A 13369-nucleotide genomic window follows, 5' to 3' on the forward strand; every position below is an offset into this window, starting at 1 on the left:
GGCTTCTTTTAAAGGGAACTTGAATGGATACAGCCTATGGTTTCTGATAACTATTTCCTGATTAAAAACATCACAGCATGATTTGGGAAAACTTTAAGAGTTTTTTTTTAAGAGTGTATGTAGAAATGCCTCTTCAGGTGCCAAGGGGCTTTTTGGAGTCTTCAACACATCCCAGTATATACTAGGTGAAAATCAGCTTAAATAGTTTTCCAATGTGAAGTTTTATATATATATATATATAAAATACACTAAAACACATGTGAGTTTATTTGCAGCCAATCCACAGGTGAAGGCAAATGTGAATTTTGAACATTAAGTTGTAGCAACAACGAGGGATACAAAGCATGAGCAGTGAGCACTGGAAACCCTTGAGCACGCCAACTGGCCTGTGGCTTCCTTATCAGTAAAACATGCTTCGTCTTGGACAGTGATGATCACTAAGGTGGTGTATTTAACACCTCTCAAAGACTTTGTATAGATCTGGCAGGTTGGCAAGCTGCAGGACATTTCCATCCTCTGTGAAATGCTTTGGAGGCAGAAGGTGTGAGCGAAAAGCTTTATAGATAATGTGCTCCACAGTCCACTTCCAGGGCTTTGGAGGAGAGCCAGGCATGTCACTCTGGAAAATACATGAAATTCATTTTATCTCCCCACATACTGGCTGTCCCACTGACATGACAGGCACTGGGCCTGGAAGGGTCTTAGTGGTGTGTAGTGGGGCTTCTGCAGGACAGTCTTGAGGATCCTACAGGTCTGAGTAGAAGCAGCAAGATTTGTGAAGAAAAGAAACCAGTATTTTGAGGGACCACTGCCTACGTTTTTGTTTCCACTGTAGTGGATCTAACATTTCTGAGCCTGACTCCTGGATCATAACCAAACCTGGGGTGTCTTAAAGTAGCACTGCTCTGACACTCCACGGAGGGTAGATCTGCCTCACTGTTCCTCTTTGTGGAAGCCTTGGCTGCCCCACATATGGTTCTTTCCCACCTGTAGTGTGGTTCCTATCAAATAAGCTTAAAAGAGTTTGTGTGTCCACTTCCACACCAGGGTGAGAGTTCCTGGGGTCTCAGCCAGCAGCCAGGGCTAGTTTCTGTTCCACCACGTAAAGTACCAGAACCTCTGAGCATGCCAGGTGTCCCGAGCAGTGGACAACATGTGTACCAAAACCAAGTGGCTGTGCACTACATCGGCTAGCCTCTGGTTCTTAGAAACTCTTGACTCTTTGCCTTCCTCTGACACATGAGTGAGCATTATCATCTGACTGAAAAGTGACAAGAAGCAGGAGGAACCCAGGCTCTTTTTGTCAGGTTGGCCACTGAGGGATTATAGAGACATGGCTTCCTGGTAAAGAAGACAGAGATCAGATGCAAAGCAGGGAGGGAGACAGAAGACTGGTCTAGTAATGAAGACTTGAGCCACACAGAGCTTAGAACGCTGATCTAAGCTCTCCCTTTTCACTGTCATCACAGGCACCAATCTCTGACAGGCTCTCGGATTGTTCTAGAGGTCTGTGTTCAAGTCCAGCAGAATGAAATATAGTTCATGAATAAAAGTTGGCCATTGTAAAGAGTTGGGTGTGCTGCTACACACTTAGAATCCCAGCACTTAGGAGGCTGAAGCAGGAGTATCAAAAGTTCAAAGCCAACATGAGCCATATGCAAATTCCCAGGTTAAAAAAAGAGTTGAGAGCTGTTGTTTGAGCCTTGTCATATAAAGTGAAACTCTAGGATTTGAGAGATGATTTAAGTTCCATACCCTAAAGTACGTGAGACCCGCCCCCGTCCTGGATGCTAGTGTGCATTAATTACCACAGTACCTGCTGGCCCGAAAGGGTTGACTCCTCCAGTATATACTGCTTCCGAATGGAGTAAAACACAGCACATTCTTTACTGAGGCTTTCAAAACATTCCTTCTCTTCATCCCAATTCACCTGATCCACAGAATTCAATACAAGAAAAGCATTTAATACAGTGCTTTAACATTTCATTTATAAACATCACAGACACACACACACACACACACGTGCGTATTGCTTAGCATCTGCTGTTATATACCTCCGTAGCCAGTCGAAGGATGAAGAGAGGCAGTCCCTCCAAAGGGGGTACATAGTTGTCAATCAGAAGGGGTAATCCAATCAGGTTCCCTTCCTGCTTGGGGAGGTGGGGGCGGAGGGCGGGGCAAGAAAGGAGGGTAAGAAATAATGGCATTAATGCTGATAGGTTTCATTTCTCTCATGTTTCTCCAAGCCCTATACTGGGTACAGGTTGTAGGATGGGCACTGTGAGACACAAGGTTAAGCATTTCAAAAGAGCCTTTGGTCAGGAATAACTTTTCCTTCTGGATCTGCTCAGAAACGTCAGGACAGACGTCCCAAAGAACAAGAGGAAGATGAAGAAATGAAGTCAGTGGCATAGCGTCATTTTCCATGTGGCCTGTAAGGACTGGGATCTCAGCTTACCCTCCTGGGAGAGTCCTTCACCCTGGGAACAGAAACAGTGCTGTGGGCCACAGAAATATGAAGCAACAGGAATTCAGCTGACTAAAGCAAAGGCTAATTAATACCTGGAAGAAGCAGGGCTCTTCCAGAGGAAAAAGCCAAGCCTCAAGGAGTCTTGGTGATACTAGCTTTTATATATGTATTAGCTTGTTCCTGCAATGATTTTCTTGTGTGCTATGGCAGCTTTCCCAATTGATTTTTTTCCTAAGAACTTCTAAGAGTGTGTGCTGATCATTCCTTGGGCATATACAACTAAGGTATTTGGATACAGTCATGCAGGCAAGGCTTTCTGCTTCCAGGCTTTCTGCTGCTTCTTTGTAGCATTAGAATACAGATGTCCGCTTTCTGCAATTATCTCCTTTAGCAAGCACACAAAGCCAGGGCCAGCTCCAGACAAAAGCATCCAAGGACAAATGGCAGAATAAGCTCTTTAGATCACCTACTAGGTAAATATCCATACGGAGTGTAGCTAGAGTTTCCCTGCCTGGCCCACAGTCAGGACAAATCTCTCTCACCTGCCAGTCCCACAGCTGCTCAGACCCAACCAAGCAAACATAGAGACTTATATTGCTTACAAACTGTATGGCCGTACCAGGCTTCTTGCTAATTGTTCTTACAGCTTAAATTAATCCATTTCTATAAATCTATACCTTGCCACGTGGCTTGTGGCTTACCGGCATCTTCACATGCTGTTTGTCATCGTGGCGGCTGGCAGTGTCTCTGACTCAGCCTTCCCACTTCCCAGCTTTATTCTCCTCCTTGTCCTGCCTACACTTCCTCCTGCCTGACTACTGGCCAATCAGTGTTTTATTTACTAACCAATCAGAGCAACACATTTGCCATACAGAACATCCCACAGCAACGGAGACACACTGCCTAGGCCAGGCAGACATTAAGTACATGGCCTTGATTCTTGTGCAAATTAATAAAGGTCAGACCCTCCTTTCTTACACAGCCTTAGTGGCACCCCCAGTTTTTCCCCTCGAACAGTTAACTCAGAAAAAAAGGGTTTTTACATACCAGGTACATCAAGCTATGAGGCAGGTTTCCTAGCTCCAAGCAGACTTACTTATGCTGCCAGACCAGAAGCAGCAGGGCCAAAGTATTGCTGATGATAGGTGTATGGACACGGGTCACGGGCGACAAGAGGAAGGAGTGAGGATGGAGATAGGAACGAAAGACGAAGATGAGAACAGGATGGAAAGAAGTTAGAACAGGGGGCTGGAGAGATGGCTCAGAGGTTAAGAGTACTGACTGCTCTTCCAGAGGTCCTGAGTTCAATTCCCAGCAACCACATGGTGGCTCACAACCATTTACAATGAGATCTGGTGCCCTCTTCTGTCCTGCAGGCATACATGCAGGCAGAACACTGTAATAAATAAATCAAAAAAAAAAAAAAAAAAAAAAGAACTTAGAACAATGAGGACAGGAGGTGAAGGGATAGAGAGGAGCTAAGTATGAGAACAGAATTGAAGCTGTGTAGATAGAATTTTGTCTCAGAAGAATAAAGTGAACAGACCTAAGAGTTTCGTGTAAGTAGATTCATTTGATATCCCTCAGATTTCTAACCCACGCCGATCATAGTGTCTTCCCTAGGACTCTGGAAGAAATCTCTTCGGGACAGGCACCTGAGGGCATTTCGATAGAACAGTATGATGGATGACTATGGCTGTATCATCTCCAGTGCAAATGGGGAGTGGAGAAAATGTCATATATGGCACATGCTGCTTCTGAAGGGAGGCCAGCCTTTTGGTTCTAACCTAGGAACTTGACTCTTATCTGAAAGAAAGCTCAAAGGCATGCAAATAGCTGCCCCACCTCATCAATTTCCAAAGAGAAATAGTCTGCAAGCATCTCGGCTTTCTTCTTCAGAAACTCAACAATGTATTCTGCCAGTCCTTCCTTTGGGCCATCTTCCTCTGTCCAGCCACTTTCAGGACTGTCTAAGGCCAGCATGGCCAGGTCAAAGAGTGGTGCTGGTTCCTGGGAAGAAGCAAGAACATAGGTATTAGGTGGGAAGCTTGAGTCCAACCGACCAAACTCAGTTCCGATATAAAGCACCAACAGCGACAGAATGCCCACTCATCATTGCAGGGTTCAATACCTCCATTACCAGCAGAACAAGTAGACAGAAAATCATTATGAAGATAGTCAACAAGCGCATAATGAGCACAAGATCCACATGGCATTTATAGAACACCACAGCAAGGTAATACAGATTCTTTTTCAGGTGCACAAAGAACATAAACTGACAAAACACATGCTCCAGGCCATGAAACAAGTCTCAGTAAGGGGGAACACACTCAGGAATTGTCTTCAACCAAGCTAGAATTAAAGTAGAAATCAGTAACAGATTTCTGGAAAACCTCCAGGAGACTAGATGCTAAATGATGCAGACCTAAATACAGACAGCCTAGCTTACTCAGAAAGCTCCAGGTCCTAGAAAAGAAAACAATGACAAACAACAAGATGAAGTGGTAGACCCTGGGGAACAACACCTGACACTGTCCTCTGGCCCTACACACATGCACACCAATTTAAAACACCCACACAAAGTGAGAAGGGAAAGACAACATGAACAACTATCCGAGTGATAACCTGAATCTCTAATAGAGACTTTCCTGTCATGGGATCTTCAAGCCCAGATTATTCTAAACAATGAGTAACAGCCCTATAAGACCCTTTCAGAAAAAATAGCAAGGGAGAGCTTATGGACTCATCTATGAGGTCAACATTTTCCTCTACTAAAACTATACAAATACAAAAAAAGGGCAGACTAGTAACACTCATGAACACAGCCGAAACAAACAAACAAACAAATAAATAAAACTTGAGAAAATGAAATCTGGCAACACATAACCAAGCAGGGTTCATCTCAGGAGTGCAGGATTGGTTTAACACATGGAAACTTGTCAATGTATTTCACTATATTAATAGTCTAAAAAATAAAAAGATCATATCTTAGAAGAAAAAGCATTTGAAAATTTTCAGTATCACTAAATTAAAAAAAAGAATTTCCCCGACATCCTAAGGGCACCCACAAAACCTCTCTCCAGCTACTAGCATATTCAACAACAAAAGTGTGACTACTTCTCCAAGACTGGAAGGAGAGGGGGGGGTTTCCATTCTCGTCACTTCTAGTTAACCTGACTGCAACTGTCAAGACAAAGGGTGAGCATCCACTGGGTAGAAGGAGGTAAAACTGCCTTCATTCTCAATATGACGACATTTATGTAGAAAAACCCGACTTTATATGGGCACTAAGCAAATTAGGTGAGTTTAGCAAAACTGCAAGATAAAAAAATCTATGTAAAAAACTCATGTGCATTTCTATAGTCTGGCAATAAACATTAGAAATTGAAACTGATAAATTGCCATGTATAGTACCATAGAAAAAGTGAGACATTAAGCTAATAAAATTTATCTTTTCTCAAAAGTTATCTAAAGATGCAATACAATCTTAAATTTCCAAAGGCTAAATTAAAATTTGGCACCAAAACCTTCTTGGAACAGATGAGCTAGAATTGTTAGAGGTTTATAGTAAAGTCCAATGGCAGAGTGTGCGCCTCCTACAGTGCCACACAATAAAGAAGAAGCAAGCACACACCCCATCCCTGTTCCAGCTATGGGTTTAGAGAATATTTCTACTTTTAATTTCAAGTAAATGTGTAGTAACATCTATAGCAAGAAGCATTTGTTTAAGCTGACTATGAAAGTAACTATTTACCTGAAAAGATTCAACCAAAAAACTTTATTGACACAAACTCTTAAACATACTTTGGAGAGTTTACATTTGCTAAGTAGTAAATCACTGTATAGCTCATACTCTGAGAAACAACCAGCTGCCATTTTAGAAGTGAGGAGGAAAGAAACTTACCGATAACCTTAGAACACCAAAATTGGCAAAATCATAAATGAGTATCTGGTAGAACAGCTCTTCACTGAAAATAAAAATGAAAGACTTTAAGAAAAAAAAATCTATGCTTGAGGGCCAAGCAGCAAGGACAGAATGGGACAAAGATGCTGCTGCCTGGCTGTGAACCTGGCTAAAGAGGTCTTCTCTACGTAAAGCACTGGGATTGCTAACGGGACTCCTGCCTGGACTCTGCAGCTATCCCTCCCAGACAAGTTCAAACACAGGCTGGCTCACCTCCTCCTCTCTAGTGCTGTAAAGGCTTTAGACGCTGCAATGAAACCTAAACCACTGTCTTCAGACCTTGCCCTAGTAGAGCCCTAGAGATTACCCTCTGACAACTCACCATTAAACACCACAGGGTGCAGTACTTGCCTTGCTTATGAAGGCCTGGGTTTCATCCTCAGCACCACAGAAACAGTTATATGGGAAAAAAGTATATGGGGCATTTAGAAAGGGCAGCTTTCCCTGAATCGTCAGAAATGGACCCTAAGGCAGAATTATACTGCACTGATTTTTTGGGGGGAGGGATGAGGTGGGATAAAAGGTCTTGCTATGTAGCCCAATCTGGAACTCACAATCATTCTTTACCTACACCTGCCAAGTGCTGGGATTGTAGCTGTTTGCCCCACGTCTGGAAGTGCATTGATATTTGAGTTAGAATGTTGCACTGGCTGATAATAACCCAAGAACAGCAATCAAGTATGCATACTGAATTACTAATAAAAACCACATTCTTCCTCACATGCAAATCCTAGCCTACAGTATAAATATGTAAACAAAGTATATGTGGGTACAGTATAACATGTAGAAAGGAGAACAAGGAAGGCTAAATATTAGGGGCTGAGAAAGACCTGAACACAGGTAAATGGCACAAGTCATGAAGGAAGACACAAAGCTAATTGTTTTTCTAGTTCCCATAGTCATGGTGTGGAATTTTCTACTTCATAAAATCAGCGTAGATGGATTGTGGATTTCAGATTCAGGGTGTCAATAAGAAGCTGCAATTCTGGTACTAGCCATGACTGCTACTGTGAGATGAAAGAAGGTGAACACAGGTGAGCTGTAGAGACACGCAAGTCACACACTCACATGTGCTAGAAAAGTAAAAGTAGGGAGAGAGGCGTTCCCAATAGCCCAGCTCACGGCCACTGCTGTGGTTTGAACGCCAGCACTCCATCCTGGGGTGCAGCTGGCAGACTAAGGCCTAAGGGCAGGACTAAGAGCTTCGGCCTGAGCTCTGGCTTCTGGACTGCTGAGGTCATGTATCCAGCTGTCTCACACTCCTGCTGCCAGGAGCTGTTCCCACACAATACCTTCCCCACCATGGCAGACTGCATCAGAATGCAGCCCAGATAAACTTATCTTCCCTTACGCTGCTTCTCACCATGTACTTGGCCACAGAAACAAGAAAAGGAGCTAACAAACTGAATAAGTCAATGCAGTGAAACTTAGCACTATGCCAAAAAGGCTCCCAACCCAAGAATGACTCTGAATTCTGGAGAAAGTACTTGTGCCAGCAGGGAGCTTTAGGACTGGGCTGCTTCTAGATTAGAGATGGCGAATAGATTTTTAGCCCATGTACCATGCCGATGCAGTGTACAGTGTCTATTTCATTTGTAAGACCAAGAGGCACTCTGAGGTCACAGAAAGGCTTAGAATGGAAGTCCTAGAGTAGATAGGCGATACACAGTGGACACAGGCAGCAGTACCCTCCCATATACATCACCTATTTGAGAATACACTGACTACAACTTCTAGATGTAACAGATTCTCAAAGTCCCTGGAAGCAAAAAATGTCACCAGGTGTCAACACGGTGAATGGCACTATTGGGATTACCTTTCCCATGTTGTGCAATAGCCTGACTTTGGTGGCTAGAATATAAGCTTTTGCTGCATTCTCAATGCCAAGAGAGAGGCATGGGCTTCTTTCTCTTGCCTCCCTGTAACCCTGTTGCACATAAGAGACACCAGATCTCTAACAGCACAAAGCCCACATCAGCTGGTTATAGCCAACATTTCCTGAGCGCTGAGCCAAGGGCTGGGCTTCTCTAGTCATTTATCCCCACAAAATATCAATCAAATTTAGTCTTACTATCCTGATTTACAGGTCAGATACATGAGATACGGTATAGAAAAGAAATTTCCCATCATGGAAATGGAAAAAGGTTGAACCTGGATCTGAACTCATGTCTGTGACTCTCAAGGCTATATCTACATCTGTCCTTTCCACCTTACATGCTCCTCTCCCCCCAACACCCAGCACTGGTGCCTGCCCCAGAGACACTCTTCTGGTGGCTCCACTGCTGCACACAGATTTACCTAAGTTTGGTAGTGTTGAGGAGGTATAGTTTGGTCTGGTGCTGTGCCAAGGCCCACTGAGGATTCACACAGCCCACAAAGGAATGGTTATGGAGCATCTCCCGGAGAGCTGGAAAACAAAACAAAACAAAAACCATGTAAATAATGGAATCTCACTAAACACTTCTTCACACCCCAAGCCCTGCACAAGCAAAGATGCCTCAACCAGGTCTCCTGCTGAAAGAAACCAAATGTGGAACAGCACACACTTTGCCTCTAAAGATGTACAGAGGAGTTGCTAAAAGATTAAGGGATATACAGGGTCAAAATGAAAGGCAAATTAGAAAGCCAGATATTTGACAAGATCTCTGAAGCCAGCTTACCCAAGAGTGAAAGGCTCCTCTAGAATTGGAACCTTCAGCTTTCATGGGCTCTGACAGTGGGAAAAGGAGGACAGACAAGAATGTTTGAAGGGACTGGAGAGATGGCTCAGTGGTTAGGAGCACTGACTGCTTTTCCAGAGGACCCGGGTTCATTTCCCAGCACTCACATGGCAGCTCACCACTGTCTCTAACTCCAAGATCTGACCCCCCCCCCAACACACACAGACATGCATGAAGGCAAAACAAACATCAATGCACATAAAAATAAATAAATTATACACACACGCACACATTTATAAGAATGGTTTGAAATGGGGAGGTCTGACAGACTAATGCCCACAGCTGGAGCTGAATTTCTAAGAACTGTACCCTGCCTATAAAGGGAAGCAATACCTGTGTCCATTCTTCAAACATCTGATGCTTCTGTGTTGGCAGTAAAGAAAAAGAAAAAAACAACCAAACCAAACCAAATCAAAACAAAACCCCTGACAGCCAGAGTGTACAGCCATAAACTCATCTTCACATGCTTCTAATAGGCAGAAATGATGGCAGACAGAATGCCTGAGAACCCTAATGGAGATAGTGGTTTATACTAATACCAGGCTTCAAGTAATCCCCCAAAAAGGTACTAGTAACTAGCAGCTCTGTGCCTGTGTGAGTGCAAGTGCAATTTACATTATAAAAGAGAAACAGGAAACCAAGTTTCAGAATCCAAAAACAAGCCCAGAAGACCCACAACGAACAGCCCTGGAGCCTGGAAACACTGCCAAGAACACGTACACTCGGAACGCTCGATAACCACGCTACGATGGAGCAGGACACAACTGCAGACATCACGTGGACTCAGAAGAACCAGCAGGACTTCAGAACCCCGAGAACGATGACAGCCGAGACAGCTGACAGCCGAGACAGCGGCAGGCAACAGACTAGACCACGTCAGTGGACTAAAGACAGTCTCACAGGACAGCCCAGAAAGGCAGAGAGAAGACGTGAGGACAGCACGAAAAAACAAAACTTAAGTCCAGAAGAGGGTGGGGTGGGATGGAGCTAATATCTGAAAATACTCAACAGTATCTCACAAAGATGAAAAATGTCATCTTGCCTCAGTTCTAAGAAATGCAAATGCAACCCCCAAAACAAAGAAGAAAAAAACCCCAAACCAAACATCACCCCTTTCAACACTCTCAACTATATTCAAAAGCTACTGGGGAGTGGGGAACTAAAGAGCACTTAAATGCACTCAGAAAGACAAGGGAGATTACCATGAGTATTAAATATTTGACTCATGGCTGAATTTTCAACAGTAGAAATAAGAAACTATCACATACAATACAAAAAACAAAACCAAAACAAAAACCCACAAACAAAAAAACAATTATCAACCTGTAATTTTAAAAAACAAAAGTGATTTTGAGAAAACAAACTCGGCTTGTCTTGGCCGTTGTTGCTATATTTGTGAGTTTTCACTGTTATCTAAGTTCTGTAATTATGCCCATAAAGACGATTACTTTCTTCACATGGGGAATAAGCAAAGCACCACCCCACCCATCTCCTACCCCAGTCCACTGGAAACTCTGTATCTTTACAGGATGTTCTGTGTAGGTGGAGATGATTATTTTTAAAGCTGGAAAGCATCAAATAGTCTAGAATAATGAGCCACTGGAGGAGAAAGAGCAGTGTAGTCCCCTGAAAGGAGGCCAGAGAGTTCCTAAGAGGAATATTCATGGTCTCTCTAACCATCTCCAGCCAGCAGGAAGGCAGAATCCATGTCAGCTGGCCCAGCACAGGGCCTTTTCACAGAATGCCAAGGGCCTGTATTTTATCCCATCCAGACTGTTCTTCCAGCCCTAGAAGGTTTCTCTATGTGTTTTCCTCCATTCTGCAAAGACCAAAATGGAGAAAATCCTTCTTTGATATCAAAGCTAAACCATACATCCTACTTCAAAACTGAGACTGTGGGTTTTGACATATTCTCAGCACCAACAGATAAAGCTAAGCTAAGGAGGGATCTTAGCGCAGAGGCCCTGCCTCGCCTCCCAGGCCTCAGCGGGTAGGGTGGTTACTGCTTATTTGCCCTTCTGCCTGATGGGGCAGCAAGGTTCATTCAACAATCTGTGCGACCCCATTCATCTCAGCTACCACTCCAAGTATGGTGCAACACACTGCACAAATTAACTAACTAATATCATGTTACAAATAATTAACTGATATGTAGCACATCAGTCCCTGTGAAAACCAGGTTAACAGTGTCCACATCTAATCCAAGACTGTTTACCGAAGAACAATACACTGACCGGACTTTGCATTTAAGTATCAGGTGAGCCTACCCACAAAGGACATTGCCAGTACCAACTCACTGTGCTTGGCTGTTCTTCTTTGTGTGTTTTGGTTTGTTTTATTTTTTATTTTGTTTTTGACATGAAGTCTTACTATGTTATGTCATCCAGGCTAGCTTAGAATTCCTAGACTGAAGTGATCCTCCTGCCTCAGTTTTCACAGTGGTGAGGACTCAATGCAAGGACCACCATGCCAGGCCAGTTTTAGATTGTCCAGATATTTCCATGTAATCTGTTTTTCCTTTCCTCATCTCTTCATCTTTCCATTTTTGGTCTCTAAAATAGAAGATGGAAGCATGTGCTCTTTCCAAAGACTATTTGAGAATTAAGTTAGAAAGTGTGCATGGATATATATTTTTAGGTCACTTAGAACCATCATGTTGGCCTCAGCAAGACTCTAAATAAATATGACCACACTTGACACAGGCTGATTTTACACTGTACCAAAAAGTTTATTAGTTAAAAATATCACTGAAATGATCTTTACTGACCTCCAAGCATGAGGGAGATTATCTAAAACCACTCTGAGGAAAGCTGCTGAAGAAATCACGCAGCAGCCCATCTTTCTTATGCAATTTAAAACTGCTTTCAGAGCTCCCGGCGTGGAGAGTAACTCAAAGGAATGCACAACCACAACACGTCATGGAAATAACAATCAGGAGCCAACTGGCAACGTGTGCAATGGGCAGAAGCCCAGTCACAGGAAGACGTTGTGCATCACATGTAACTGGACAGAATGAGGGGTGGGGTAAAGAGACCGAGCAGACACATATGGAGCAGTACATGAGTAAGTTCAGGCCTTCCCGTGTCGGCTCGGACCATGGTGACAGAGATGGAAACTGAAGAGGCTGACACGGGGCGGCTATGGCAGAGGGTTCAGGCTTAGTGGATGGACTAATTTGCTCCTGAGCTGTACAATCTTTTCAAAAAGTAATCCAGGGGGCTGACATGGTGGCAGATGCCTGTAATCCCGGGCCTAGGAGGCAGAAAACTCAAGGCTAATGTGGGCTACAAACTGAGTTCTAGGCTAGCCTAAACTATACAGTGAAACCCTGTCTCAAAACAAAACGAAAGACAAAGTAACAATGCAGATGATCATAATTTATATTTTATAGTAGTAGTGAAATTGATTTTTTTCTGCATTTATTTGTTGTGTGTGTGGGTGGGTGGTGGTCACGCACACACCACAGTGCACATGTAGAGGTCTGAGGACAACTTTCAGGAGTTGGTTTTCTTTTTCTATCATGTGGGTCAGATTGTCGAGTCTGGTGTTTTTACCCAGGGAGCCATCTTGCAGGCCTTTCGGATTTATTCACGACAGATGAAAACGGAAAGGTCACAGCTAGATGACAGAGTCAAGCCGAGAGCTGCCACCTGGAGCCTGCACGATACCCACACTTGGAAGAGTAGCTCCTTATGGGTGTGGAACACGGCTGTGAGGGCAGCGCGGCTGTCACAGCTGGCCAGTCTCCTTACACATCTAGTTACTGACTCGGTCCTCCACTCACTTCTAAAACCTTCCGGCTAGTTTTCTATTAACAGGGATCAGGATGAAGTCTGGTACTCAACTACTCTCAAAAGCTACTTCTGAGGACAACAAGGAAGGACTTAATTGTCCTTCAGGATATAAAAATACCCCGTTTTCTCAACAAGTGTCTTACTGGTTACTTCTAATCAGTTGGTGATCTTCTAAGGTAAATCAATCTCACATTCTGAGGCACAGAACAGCTAAGTCACAGTGTGAGGTCACATGGTGAAAATGGAGTTGAGGATTTGAACTCCAGCGGCACGACCTGTCAAGTCTCAGCTAAGCACACCCCACTTGACAGGATAAATACTTCACTGCTTATTCACGATGCTGCTTTTAGCAAAAACATAAACAAAGTAGAAACTGCCGCAATGACCACTGTGGCCACCCTCTTTCATTAATAGGAATACT

General features: G+C 43.6%; 1 protein-coding gene across 1 annotated transcript in view; it reads right to left on the reverse strand.

The window, feature by feature from the left end:
* Positions 1-244: 244 nt before the first annotated feature.
* Positions 245-13369, reverse strand: part of Mlh1 (mutL homolog 1) — a 45475-nt gene continuing 32350 nt past the window's right edge. The window contains exons 14-19 of the mRNA XM_059268797.1: positions 8733-8841; positions 6375-6438; positions 4316-4480; positions 2055-2147; positions 1817-1930; positions 245-619 (exon numbers count right to left, since the gene is read on the reverse strand). Of these exons, the coding sequence (XP_059124780.1) occupies positions 452-619; positions 1817-1930; positions 2055-2147; positions 4316-4480; positions 6375-6438; positions 8733-8841 (713 nt within the window). The 3' untranslated portion in view covers positions 245-451. The remainder of the gene's footprint in view (positions 620-1816; positions 1931-2054; positions 2148-4315; positions 4481-6374; positions 6439-8732; positions 8842-13369) is intronic.

This window comes from Peromyscus eremicus, chromosome 7, assembly GCF_949786415.1.
Source record: "Peromyscus eremicus chromosome 7, PerEre_H2_v1, whole genome shotgun sequence".
NCBI classification, from domain to species: Eukaryota; Metazoa; Chordata; class Mammalia; order Rodentia; family Cricetidae; genus Peromyscus; species Peromyscus eremicus.